The 13,873-nt window shown below is 40.8% G+C and overlaps 1 protein-coding gene across 1 annotated transcript in view; it reads left to right on the forward strand.

Annotated features, from left to right (window-relative positions):
• The window catches only part of dcbld2 (discoidin, CUB and LCCL domain containing 2), a 35,450-nt gene that overhangs the window by 12,861 nt on the left and 8,716 nt on the right, over positions 1–13,873 (forward strand). The window contains exons 4-8 of the mRNA XM_034186133.1: positions 3,591–3,642; positions 3,723–3,795; positions 11,016–11,149; positions 11,258–11,298; positions 11,546–11,758. Of these exons, the coding sequence (XP_034042024.1) occupies positions 3,591–3,642; positions 3,723–3,795; positions 11,016–11,149; positions 11,258–11,298; positions 11,546–11,758 (513 nt within the window). The remainder of the gene's footprint in view (positions 1–3,590; positions 3,643–3,722; positions 3,796–11,015; positions 11,150–11,257; positions 11,299–11,545; positions 11,759–13,873) is intronic.

Raw genomic sequence — 13,873 nt, forward strand, 5'->3', positions numbered from 1 at the left:
AGAGTCTGAGTGGGATTGTTCACGAGTTTATTGGGCAGTCAATTCGACAAATCATTTCAAAATATTTTTATAAATGTCTAAATGTTTGTCTTTTAAAATAACTAAAAATCTAACGTCGGATTCATGAGGAATGGCTCGGCTTTTTTTGTTGTTTTTACTTATGATAAACCTGTTTAGATTTAAGCATAATATACTGGATTTAAATGTTTTAAAGCGCAAAGTGTATATTTAATAAGCTTACACTCGGTTATTTTGATCCACCAGTAAAATATTTTCAGATGACATCAATTGGGATTTAATTGGTCTAAAATTGTTTTACACATGGCCAATGTGGATTTTTTTTTCTGGACCTAAATACTCTCCAACCTGCCCACTCTTATACATAAGAATGGCTTAGTTTTATAAGTAGGCACTTGAATACAATCATGGGTGCCTCAAATTATGCCAGTTAGTGATTCACAAGCTTTAGAAAAAAAAAATCCTTATTTTTCCAGGCTATTCACCATGTTGAGATCCCATAATCCCTTGCATGCTAGAGAGTTGCTGCAATCTAAACAACATAGAGAATCCGCATGACAACAATTGCAAATGAACATTATACTACCCCAGCGTACATTTTATGCTTTTCATCATCTCATTAAGAGGCTGCATGCATGATACCCTGAAAACTTTCTAAAACAAATATTCCAACTAATCTGTGTCTGGTGCATTTAATCTGCGTGGAATTTAATAAATGCAAACCGAATTTCAGACATCTTTACTCTGAAGCAAACAGGACAAACAGTGTTGTAAAGGACAATAAGCAGGACTTTAAAGAGCAAACTTCACTTTCCCCCCAGAACGACATGAACAGGAAGTGAACGCAACTCACAGCAACTCCCGTTGAAAATAACGGAGAAACAACCTGAGCTTCTCACGTGTTTACATAAAACAAACACGATAACAATGTCTAAAACCCAAGAGAATATTCATGAGAGTTTTCGGCACAATATATAAAGAGTTTTATGTTGTGATGTTAATGCTGTTGTCTGTGTGCAGCAGTTAAAGTGCAGCATGATCGGACCGTCTATAGATGCATTTCTCAATGACATCTCACAGAATGACAGCCTCTCCGAAGTTTTGCGAGATTTTGCGGGATTTGAAACCTCAATAAGTCATGTTTTTATTTACTTATCTTACTAGTTTGGGAGTTCCTGCGACTTATATTCAGAAGCGACATACTTATGCAAAATATTGAATTTTTATCTATGACCACAAGATGGCACTGCCTACATGTGTGAGAAGCTGCTTCGGTATAGCACCAAAGGAAGAAGAAGAAACTGAATGAGGAAAAAACTTCTTTGTCTTATAGAATGACTAAACTTAAGAAATCATGCTCACAAACTGAAAGACCGTGATTTGAAATGAAAGGAGAGAATCTAAATTTTGTTCTACTCGTTACAACACTTGCTTGGACTGTGTGAGACATTAAGAACAGCAATAGTAATTTGTTAAACTAAGGTACAGTAGGTCTGTTACCTTTTAATTTTTTTGTGTTATAAATAAATAAGGCGCTGAGTTTTCAAACGTTTAATTGCATTGCACATTTACTTAAGCTGTTATCATCTGTGCTCACAAGAAGAAATTTACTTAGTTTATGTGCGTCATACAATAACCATTAGCTTGTTAGTTGATCAGTAACACAGTGTTTGAGTTATAAATGAATTTTGCTTCTTGTTCCATGAAGTGGTAGCATTATGTGTTAACAATAAATGCAACTTATAGACCGGTGGAGCTTATTGTCCAGAAAATACGGTCTTCTAAAGATTTCTTGAGTCTTCTATACTATTTACCGAGTTGGTCAACTTCGTCTATGGAAACTTCTGACCCGCTGTGAATAACAAGAAGGGTCAGTCAGAGTGCAGAACCCACAACATTATATGTTTGACACCAAGTCTCATCTTAATCTTCAACCGCTTTTCCAGGTTCGGGTCACGGGGGCAACAGCTCCATCAGGGGACCCCAGACTTCCCTTTCCCCTGCCATATTGACTGCCTCTGATTGGTGGATCCTGAGGCGTTCTCAGGCCAGCGTGGAGATATAATCCCTTCACCTAGTCCTGGGTGTTCCCCAGGGTCTCCTCCCAGATGGACGTGCCTGTAACACCTCCTTAGGGAGGCGCCCAGGAGGCATCCTTGCCAGATGCCCGAACCACCTCAGCTGACTCCTTTCAACGTGAAGGAGAAGCGACTCTACTCCGAGCTCCCCACGGATGACCGAACTTCTCACCCTGTCTCTAAGGGAGACACCAGCCACTATCCTGAGGAAGCCCATTTCGGCTGATTGTACCCATGATCTATCTCTTTCGGTCATGACCCAACACTCATGACCATAGGTGAGAGTAGGAACGAAGATTGACCAGTAGATCCAGAGCTTCGCCTTTTGGGTCAGCTCTCTTTTTGTCACAACAGTACGGTAGAGCAAATGCAATACCGCCCCTGCTGCACCAATTCTCCGGCCAATCTCATGCTCCATTGTCCCCTCACTCATGAACAAGGCCCCAAGGTACTTGAACTCCTTCACTTGGGGTAAGGCCGTATTCCCTACCCAGAGTAGGCAATCCATCGGTTTCCTGCTGAGAACCATGGCCTCAGATTTAGAGGTGCTGATCCTCATCCCAGCCACTTCACACTCGGCTGCGAATCGATCCAGTGAGTGTTGGAGGTCACCGGCCGATGAAGCCAACAGGACCACATCATCTGCAAAAAGCAGTGATGAGACCCTGAGCCCACCAAACGGGAAACCCTCCTCCCCCCGACTACGCCTTGATATCCTGTCCATGAATATCACAAACAGGACACCAAGTCATGCAAATTAATTCTTTGTCATTTAGTGATACTATCATGTGATTTGTATGGTTTTCTTGACATTTGGTCATACTGTCCAAAATTGAAACCTTGACAAATTCACAGCCCTTTGAGTTTGGCTTTTCAATTTAAGTTTGACCTTTGGAGGTTACACAAGGTTTTCACAAATTCCTTGGAATAGTCATTTTAAATACCCTCTGTACATGTAAGCGTTGGGCCCAGATTGTGGCGCCACGCGTACATCAAACTATTAATTGTGTTGCTCCAGTAGAATCAGACATTGGGCCGGTTTAATTCTGCTTGTTTGTCCTGTGCATTTTCTTGTTGTGTAACTTATTGTGCACACGTGCGTAGGAGGGCAGTTTGCACAGTCAACTAAATCACTGCTGTTGCCATGGTGATGTGCGGTGGTCAGAGGAGTTTGTCCGGTTTAGTCAGCGCTGACTTCACCGGTTAAATTTTGCTGCTTGATAATGTGGCGGATGATGTGAAACAATGATGACCGCTGCAGGGTTTAAAAAAAATAAAATTCCTCCTGCCCACGTCATCCTGTGGTGGACATGAGGTGCGTTTCATCAGTAAAGCACGCCATGCACGTCCCCCCTCCAAACACACACACACGCACTCAACTCTGCTGTACTGGGAAGGGCAGTTTCCTATCAAGTAGAATATTAAAACCGTTAATGGTCAGGTGGTGATGAGGTTGAGTCATGGAACCCGTTCTGACACTGTTTACCTTTGCAGATCTAATCACCTGCCTTGACAAAGGAACTGATTTCACCGAGGCGGAGTTGAGGTAAGTGGTGTTTGCTGTGTGAGTTTTGGATGGCGGAGCCGTCGAACTCTTGGTCAGTCATTGTGTGTCTCTGCTCTCAGTAAATATTGTCCGGCGGGCTGCTTGACATCTTCAGAGGAGATTTCTGGAACCATTCCCAACGGCTACAGAGATGTGAGTACTGTGTACGAGAGCTGAAAAACAAACAAACAAATGGTTGAAGTCAGTAACACTGATGATAAAATGTCAGTCAATACTGATGTCAGTCAGTGTATGCTAACCATGAATGCTAAACGTTTTTTATCTCCAGCTGACATCATGATGAAAATAGTTGTGTCACAACCCAAACATCCACAGTTTACATTAGGGATGGGACGACTAGTCGTAATAAGCCTGCTATGACTAGCTAACATCCGACTAGTCAACTATTTTTAAAATGTTTTATTACACATTTAATAGAAAACTCACCTTTGTTCTATGTTGTTGAATCAACGGGCGGCAGTGCTGACGACCCTGTGTGACCTGGGTGAAGCCCGAACACGTCCCCGCCTGTAGTTTCTGAACAAAGCAGGTTGGGGTATCTTATTAAAATCTGTTTTTATGGACTCAGCGTTGGTTTTCTTGATAAGTGGCTTTGATGAGATATCAAAAGTTATTACTGTTATTGAGGTTATTGCCTCGCTAACTGTGGATTGTTAGCGTTATCATGGAATAGAGCTAACAATGGTTTAGCGAGAATGACTGCTAACACAGTAAGGGTGCTAACAAATGAATTAATGTGAAATTTTCACTTGGCAGAAAGACTGGCGCAGAGATGTCTTACATGATCTGTGGGGACAGTTAACTGCACAAGTTGTGTTATTGCAGATATTTGTTAAAAAAAACAAAAAAAAAAACAAGGGGGGGGGGAGTTCAGGAAAAAAGGCACTCACTTCCTGCCAATGTTAGCCTGTTAGCATAATATGATGCTAGCAAGTTCTAAAAGATGACATCATTTTTAGGACACATGAACAATTAATGTCACTGTGAATTGCTGCTACTTTAATGTAGTTCTCCCCTCTCTTAGGTTGTCAGTCAAATTATGAAACTTCAAACTTTTCTGCACAGACTAACGCCGCCATGTCCACATTTCCCATCCTGCATTTGTGGTTTTTCAATTAATTACAATGCAGTTTCTCCCGCCATCCAGCTCCCTCATCAAATGAGGGAGGGAATATTTTATTGATGTTCAATAAATACGTCAATACAATACAGAATGTGACAATAAAATGAAAACTAAAATGTCAAATTTTGCAAAAACTATCTTCCTGCTGCTGCATTCACATGTCGGCAGTAAGTGGCAGACGGGAAGCTGGATGTTCAATTATTTTCAATGAGAATTTGGCAGAAAATATTCTATCATCTCCTGCTGTGGTCACAGCAGCTGCACACCATGACAATGATTGGTGTCAAAAGTTAAAAATTTTCAGCTTAACCTGCTTACTGTAGCAGCAAGGACAAACTGGATATTATCTTTAACGAAGAGGAAAAACAGACAGCAAGAGATGAATTATTAAAGTGCAGGGAGTCACCCGGTTTTAATCAGGTAAACATGAGCAGTTTGTGTGATATTACAAAGAGGAACTAATCTTTAATCTCACAAAAAGTTAACTTTTTTAGATGGTGTCAGAGCCATGCCTTCCTGTTTTAATTGCAAAGATGTTCAAAACACTAAAACTCTGATATATCTTTTAATTGTGCTATGACGGCTGCTGTAATGATCTTTCTGTTGCTGACGTGAATGCAGCATAACACTCTTAGGAAATCACTGGTTTGTTTTAGCACAATTATGCAGCATTTCTAAAAGACTGGCTTTATAGAAATGTTGACTAATGACTGAACCTTGGACTGTGCTACGACTGTAACGCTTAGTTTCATTTTTCAAAACATAAATGACAGAATCCAGCAACTTCAATTATTTTGCCTTTTGCATTAAACTTTTCTGATGAAAGTAAACAATTAGTGGGTCACATGTCTTGCACGTGAAACAGAATATGACAGAAATGTCTATGTAATCTCACACCCGGGCCTCGATCACCACGTACGCTGAGTTTGTGTGTGTGTGTGTGTGTGTGTATGTGTATATATATATATATATATATATATATATATATATATATATATATATATATATATATGTATGTAAAATTCTAATTAAGCAGTTTCTTTTACATTGGTGCAAGTTTCACCTTTTACATTGAGTACTTCAAGAAAACTCATACATCTACATTTCTATCAGTGATTTTTAAAGTTGTTTCAAAGTTTTACTTTTGTCAGTGTACTTTACCATACAAAAAAAAAAATCACATGAACATAAATTCAGATATATTCCACTATATTTAAAAACTATATATTCATATTAAATTTCATTTTTTTAAATATATATTTTTTTAATGGCAAAGTATCCAAAAGATAATTATCATAATTAGTTAGCTGCAGCCTTGTAGTGGACGTATGCGTGCCTATCGTTTGTTTGTGCATTTCTTTTAGTCACGGCATCATCACATTTCCAGGTGAGTCATGTTTGCCGTTTGGACAGACCACCTCACTGTAACCCCACAGGAACCACCAGATCCTCTGCAGTTTGCTCACTCTGGTTTTTGTGGCGTCGCCTCAGAAACGTTATTCATCACATTGTTTACAGAGCTGCAGATTTGGCCTTTTTTCTCGGTCAGCAAAAGTCACAGAGCTCACCAATTTATTTATTTAGTTTGTGTGAGAAAAACATCTGTGTAAGCAAACGTAAACATCTCCGTATGACTTCACATTGCAGGGGATTGTGGGTAGCTGTGCTCAGACTGAGGGATGACGACGTGTGAATGTCTGAATTTGTGGTGTCCAACACCTGACATGTCTACTTTTACCGATTTTAAAAATGTATTCACAGCAACAGTTTGTACAATCTGTGTCAAACAGCGCCCCCTGTAGGTTATCATCTGACAGAAAAGCTGCAGAGTGCATTAATAACATTCTGACAGCCAACCAGAGTGTCGATTATTGGTGTCGAAATGCGACGGCAGCTCTTTTTGTTCCTTACGCTGGTTCTAAAGGTTGATTAATCTCCGTGTTCGCCAGCCCCCGCTCTGTGGTATGCAAGTCCTGGACCAATGACCTCACAGCGCCCCCGCAACGCGTGAGGTCATAGGCAGCGAGTCTCTGGCTGATGACCTCATGCTTACAATGTGAGGGTCTGGAGGTCCAGAGGGGTGCTGCTGACTGACGGGGGGACGGGGAGGAGTGCGTGGGTGGGAGTTACGGAGTGAGGTGCCCCTTAGGAACAAAGGAGGGGCAGGGTCAAAGGGTGAAAGGAGGTGAGATAATAGTTTGGCTAAAATAAAGTCCTGTAATCCAGTCCAGCTACAAGAGGACTGAGTGTGAGTTTTGGTGAGATTGAGGCACAAAGCTAGAGAGCGTGAGTGAGACATTGAGGGAAAACGTTGCATTTTTGTGAATATAATTGGTCACATTTACATTTTTAGGGAGAGGGAGGAAACAGAAAATCTTTTCACATTTCAAAATAAAAGTCTTTAATCGATGTATTGATATGTTGCAGAATCAGTAAGTTGCCGAGTGTTGCACCCGGTCACTAAAACTCGAGGCTGAGTCTCGTCTTGAGTCTCAGATTGAGACCCCGTTACAGTATTAAAATTAACACAGCGATGAGTATCTTCTTTAAAAACAAGAGCAAGCTGAGATTTCTGATGCCCGCCGATGGTTGACGAGGACTTAAAACAGCTATGTGATTCACATTGTGATCCGGACTTTAACTGGATCCGGATCCTACAGCACAATGCAGTGATTGCATACTGATCCAGAATGGTCCAACTGATCAAGATGTTTCAATCTGATATTTAATTCACAAGCTGAAACAATAAAATAAAAGTGTCTCACTGATCTTGGTTTTACATCGTGATGTCGTAACCATGAAGCAGTTTTGACATAATCCTTAAAAGTCTACAAAGTGAAATCCTGATCCAGAGTCCAGATTATCTCCAGAATTTAATGATCTTCCAAGGCCCAACTCCAATCTGTAATAAAATTTGTTAAGTAGTTTTGACGTAATCCTCAAAATATGACAGAGTGAAGTGTACAAATTGAAATCCTGAGGCAGAATCTGGATTCGAATCACCTCCAAAATTCAGTAGAGTCTTCCATGGCCTAATATCTATTTTTGGTGAAAATTTTGTCACAGTCCATGCAGTAGTTTTGACGTAATCCTGCTAACAGTCAGACAAATAAATAAATAAGTGCTGACATTTTTATGACATCCTTGGCAGATGTGAAAAACACGAGTCCTGGTCTCCAACTTCTGAATCCAAATGCAGTCAATCCTCAAGTCTGACTTCAAATATTACTCCTCACTGCTCAAATCCACATCAAGTCATGAGTCCTAATTTTCAGGACTTGAGTTGGACTTTAGTCCGAGCCCTGGACTTGATTACGACACGTCTGCTGCGGTTGCTGTGTGGATCAGATGCAGAGTCTCTGACTCTGGGGTGCATAAAGGATGTGCTCCAGCTCCTAGTCACTGCTGACGTGGTGTAAGTGTTGGGTAAGCTCGCCGAGTCTGGTGACCTGGGTGCTTTCGTGCACGAGGAGACATTTTGGTGACTTTGGAGATGACACTGCAATCCTTTTGGCTATCAGTGGATTCCCTGAGAGAGAAGTCAGAGTGTCTTAATCTGGCCGTAGAATACACGATGACGCAATATGACTGCTCATTATGGCAGCGCACAGACAGGTAGCGTGACCAGGAATCAAACCCGGATCTGCATATTCATAATCCGAGGCAGCTGCTCTGCCCAGCTGGAAACTGGTTAGGGTTTCGGTGCGGGGCATAACTTGCAGTGGACTGGCAACCTGTCCAGTGGGAGTCGAGGACTCTGGTCTGCTTCTCGCTGTAGAACCCAGAGATAAACAGCGACACCAACGGGTTACAAAGTAATTTACTTATCAGACACCCTACAGCTTGCATGCAGCTTTGAAAACCTCAGTCACGCCTTGTGCTGATTCATATATCTCCACTTATCACACGTGTGTGTGTGTGTGTGTTGGTGGGGGGAGTGGGGGGGGCTTGGGGTTCCTGTGTTCTGGCTGGGGTGCGGCGGTTTGGAGCGGCACTGCATGTTTGTTAGCAGTTTGGTTCGGATGTGTGTGTTTTGGGGACGTTTTTAAGAGTCACAGAGGGAAGCGTTGATTGCTTGTGGCAGCGCTGACGTGTGTGTGTGTGCGTGCGTGCGTGTGTCCCAGTCAGGTTTTCCCACAATCTCGTCAGCTGTGAATTCCAGTGTGGGCCTTTTCCAAGAAAAGCAAATCCCACCTCGCTGGAATCGGGTTTTGTCTGTTTCTCGGCTCCATTTGGCCGCGCGGCTCCCGGTGAATCACAGCGGTGCCACTTAGTATTCTCCCCGCAGAGCAGTGACATCATACTGACTCATCCGCCTTTATCTGCCACAGTCTGAAGGTTAAGAACGTTCTGTGATCACTCTGAGCAGACAGCCTGAAATGGCACGTTCTCACAGAAAATCCACACAGACATTTGAAACTTCATTCAGTTTCTGGTTCTTAACTTGGTGTACCGAACAATCCCAACACCAGTGATTCATTTATTTATTAAATACTATTTTTAAAAACTGTCCCTTTCTCCATGTAATGTGGAGTTGTGTCAGGAATGGCATCTGGCGTGAAACTTGTGCCAATTCAACATGCAGATTCACCTCGGATCTGCTGTGGCAGCCGAAGGGACTTTTTTTACTTCTAAAAATTGTCCTAGTATTTGGAAATGAATGGGATCAGTGGAAATGAGTCTGAATCTTCAGATTGCTTCGTAATGAAGGTGTTAATGCATTAATAATTTTTAATCCTTTGCAGTCAGAAGGCTTCAAGCGTAGGACTGGGTTTATGTGTGTGTGTGTGCATGTGTTTCCAGCATATCTCAAACTATGAAAATCTGTTACTTGGCATACACTATATTTTCTTTTGTTGCCTGTGTTTAAGTGAACAGAAATATGTATACTGTCACTGATATTCACCTACACAGTCATGAGGCTTCAGACATATGGAGAACTGGCTGCTGAGCGTTTCTAGGTGATTTTACACTTTTTAGATCTCTCAAAAGACTGTACAAAGGATGGAGAGTGTGTATATGGACACTAGCCATGCAGCCAGGGGGCTTCAAACGTAAAGATGGCAGGGTGCTACAAGTTTCCATCTAATTGTCCACTTTTTTGGTACTTTTGAAAGATATTCCACTTCATGTGTAGAATGTATATGGTGTATGGCCACATAGTCAGGAGGCTTCAAACATTTGAATGGCAAACTGCTAAGTGTTTCTAGCTCATTGCTCACTTTTTAAACTTTCAAGACAGTACACTGCGTATGTGTAGAACGTACATGGAAGCTAGTCTTGCAGTCAGGAGGCTTCAGAGTCTGGCTGGTGGGCTGCTAAGCATTTCTAGGTGATTTTTTTTTTTTTTTACATTCTTTTGAACTGTCAAACTGGATGCACAGAGTGTATGTAGACAGTAGCCACACAGTCAGGAGACTTCAGATGTACAAATAGCAGTCAGGGTTTGTTGATTGTCCACTTTTTTTCGCCAGACTTTACATTGCTTGCTCAGAATGTACATGGATGCTAGCCATGCAGCGAGAAGGCGTCAAACGTACAACTGGTGGGCTGCGTAGGATAATGTATAGACATCACTGGGACTAAATCTGGATGTTCTTAACAGTTCATGTGTGATATACAGTAGTGTTCAGAATAATAGTAGTGCTATGTGACTAAAAAGATTAATCCAGGTTTTGACTATATTTCTTATTGTTACATGGGAAACAAGGTACCAGTAGATTCAGTAGATTCTCACAAATCCAACAAGACCAAGCATTCATCTTGGAACCATCATCTTTGGAACCGAATCTTGGTTCCAAACCAACAAAATTAATGCCTCGCAGATGTGAAGAAATCATGAAAAACTGTGGTTATACAACTAAATAATAGTTTAGTGATTCACAGGATTGCTAAAAAAGCAGTTTGAACATAATAGTTTTGAGTTTGTAGCATCAACAGCAGATGCTACTATTATTGTGAACACCCCCTTTTCTACTTTTTTTTTTTTACTAATAGCCCAATTTCATAGCCTTAAGAGTGTGCATATCCTGAATGCTTGGTCTTGTTGGATTTGTGATAATCTACTGGTACCTTGTTTCCCATGTAACAATAAGAATTATACTCAAAATCTGGATTAATCTTTTTAGTCACATAGCACTACTATTATTCTGAACACTACTGTATGCACAAACATTTGTTGTGTGTGTGTGTTGTAATGGAAATGTTTGCTGCTCTTTTGTTCCTGCAGTCGTCTCCTCTGTGTCTGGCGGCCATTCATGCAGGTGTGGTGTCCAACGCCGAAGGAGGGCAAATCAGTGTGGTCAGCAGCAAAGGTATCCCTCACTATGAGGGCACGCTGGCTAACAACGTCACGTCGACCGCGTAAGAGCCTCATTACGCTGTAACATTTGATAATCGGTCAAATAAATTTGAAATTTCTGAAAGAATTTAGAGTCTGTGTTTATACATGTCACTGCTTTCTGTTGACAGTGGAACTTTATCAAACAGCCTCTTCACCTTCAAGACCAGCGGTGAGTCTTTTTTTTTTTCTTTCTTCTCCAAAACATCATTGAGGGAGTGTTGAACATTTGAAAATGCAAATGTTACTTCTAATTATTGAAAATATCTGCAGCAAAGTTTTGTTTTCTTCACATAAAATCATTTAGACAAACTCAGACGTTGTTTTTAGTTCTACCTAAATGAACCTCTGGACTTAATGTGAAAATGTTCAGAATGCCACGCAGCATGTTAACGATGTCACGGCCTCTGTGGGCGCAGGCTGCTACGGAACTCTGGGATTAGAGTCTGGCGGCGTTGCAGACGCTCAGCTCATGGCTTCGTCTGTGTGGGACTGGAACGTTGTCGGAGAGCGCGGTGTGTGGGGGCCATCAGGGGCCCGTCTGAAAAGGTCGGGGCTGCCGTGGGCACCGTCCCACAGCGACGTGCAGCAATGGCTGCAGGTTGATCTCAAGAGGGAGAAGACAATCACAGGTACACGACTGCACACATACATGCACGCAAGCACAGACATAAAAACCAGTGACCTCCATTTTGCAAAAGGGGGCGTCTACAAAGTCCATTTCTCAAAACAGTCATATTAAGCAAGTTGCCCGTAAGGGCAGGGATACAACTTAAGTTGATTTTTGGCTGTCAGCCCATCTTATTTTCCACAAAAGTTAACTTCTCAAATGAATAAACTTTCATGACCATGGTGCACATTTGAGAAGCTTTTGTCTCCATCTAGCGGGCAATGTGAGCATGTCATGGCTTCTGGTATGTTTCCTACTTGAAACCCAAAATTGAGTAAAAATAATAAAAAAAGGCTTTGACCTCCCAGTGTTCATGTATAAAAATTTTGATTTTGAGAGGTTTACAGTGAGTTTTAAGATACGACAGTAGGGCTGAAACGATTAGTCGAGCAACTCGAATAATTCGATTACAAAAAATGTTTGAGGCAAATTCTGTTCTTTGAAGCTTTGTTTAACATTGTAGTACATATGCTAGGCCTCTGTGTGGTGCTGTAATGTCCCCAGAAAAACAAACAAGAAGACTAGCGCATGCACTTACGCCGTGTAACAGCTAATGAAATTAGCGCAAAAGCTACAGCTTTCCAACGCAACACACAGAATGAAATAAAGCCTTTTAAGAGAAAGCTGGTCCATGCTGATCATCTGAAATAACTCATTGTGCATTTAAAGCAAATCAGTATGTCTGTTTAAAAAAAAAAAACACTTTCGTGCGCTGTGTGAGGGGCTCTCAGCACTCCCCCCACATCTGGAAGAATTCCACTCTTTGTTCCGTGTTTAGCTCAGACTCTCACTGAGTGTTTCACTTTTAAATTTTTGCTTTTTTGGGCAACACACAACACTCAAACACGGTAACTCAAATAAAATAATAATAAAAAAACAAGTGACTGTGAGGCTTGCATGTTCAACTTCCAGGTGAAATGCATTGGCTGAATCGCAGAGAAAGAGGGATTAAAAAAAATAAAAATAAAATAAAATAAAAAATTCACGCAGTGACCCAGTCCACCAACCTTAAAAAAACAAAAACAAAAACAAAAAAAACTTAAAATGGTTAAATTTTACAATTTGGGGAAAACAAAAAACAGAAAGCCACATCCCGTCCCCATTTCAGAAAAATGTCAAGACTCTGGCTGAGCTCCTGACACCGGGAAAGATCTAAAACTTTTAAAGATGTGAAAAAATAAATAATTACCCAGGAAATCAGAAAGGGATACACTAAATATGACAATCTCTGTGATGACACAGCGACGTTGTGCCATTCGTTAGGGAGAGCCCTGGACTGTTGTTGATAAAAACGCAAAAGTACTTTTTATCTGATTATTCGATTAATCGCCAGAATAATTTACAGAGGACACCATTTGCAGGTTTCCTCTGTAAATATTGTTATCTGCTGCACTAGTTGTGGAAAAATTAAGCAGGTTTCCCCTTAAAGCCAGTTAAATCTGATATGTAATCCAGTTTAAAGCCATTTAAAATCAGTACCTGATTTAAAACAAGTCTGAAGCTTCTTAATAGAACTTTCAGCTGGTGTTGAATTATTACTTATAAAACAGTTTTCAATTTACCAACAGTGTAGAGCTGATTTAAAGCCATTAAAAATAAAACATTAAACCAGTTTAAAATACATTTTAAGCAGTTTGAAGAGAGTTCTGTCGAGTGTTGGAACATTTTTAGCAATTTATTTTTAAGTAAAACAGAAAATATGCAAATTGTCACAATTCGGACAAAACCAAATAAATTACAATTCTATGTAACAGTCGAAAAGACTGATTTAAGTAATGAGACTTTACAGCCACCAGCTTTGTCCGTCCTGCTTCTTATCTGCTGTGGAGTTGCGTTAGGAAGGACATCCGGTGTAAAACTTGTGCCAAAATCAACATGCAAATCCACCTTGGATCTGCGGTGGTGATCCCAAAAGAAAACAAGAAGAAGGGACTTACTTACTGTGCTAAAGTTTTCGGCACCCGAACAGTTTTTCATTCAGAACATTTTTATTTAATGTGTGTCAACAGAAAATTAAACCTGGCAAGTCTAAAAAAGTTGCTTTTACAAATTAAATCAAATGTGATTTTATTTCATT

This window comes from Thalassophryne amazonica, chromosome 14, assembly GCF_902500255.1.
Source record: "Thalassophryne amazonica chromosome 14, fThaAma1.1, whole genome shotgun sequence".
Classification (NCBI taxonomy): Eukaryota; Metazoa; Chordata; class Actinopteri; order Batrachoidiformes; family Batrachoididae; genus Thalassophryne; species Thalassophryne amazonica.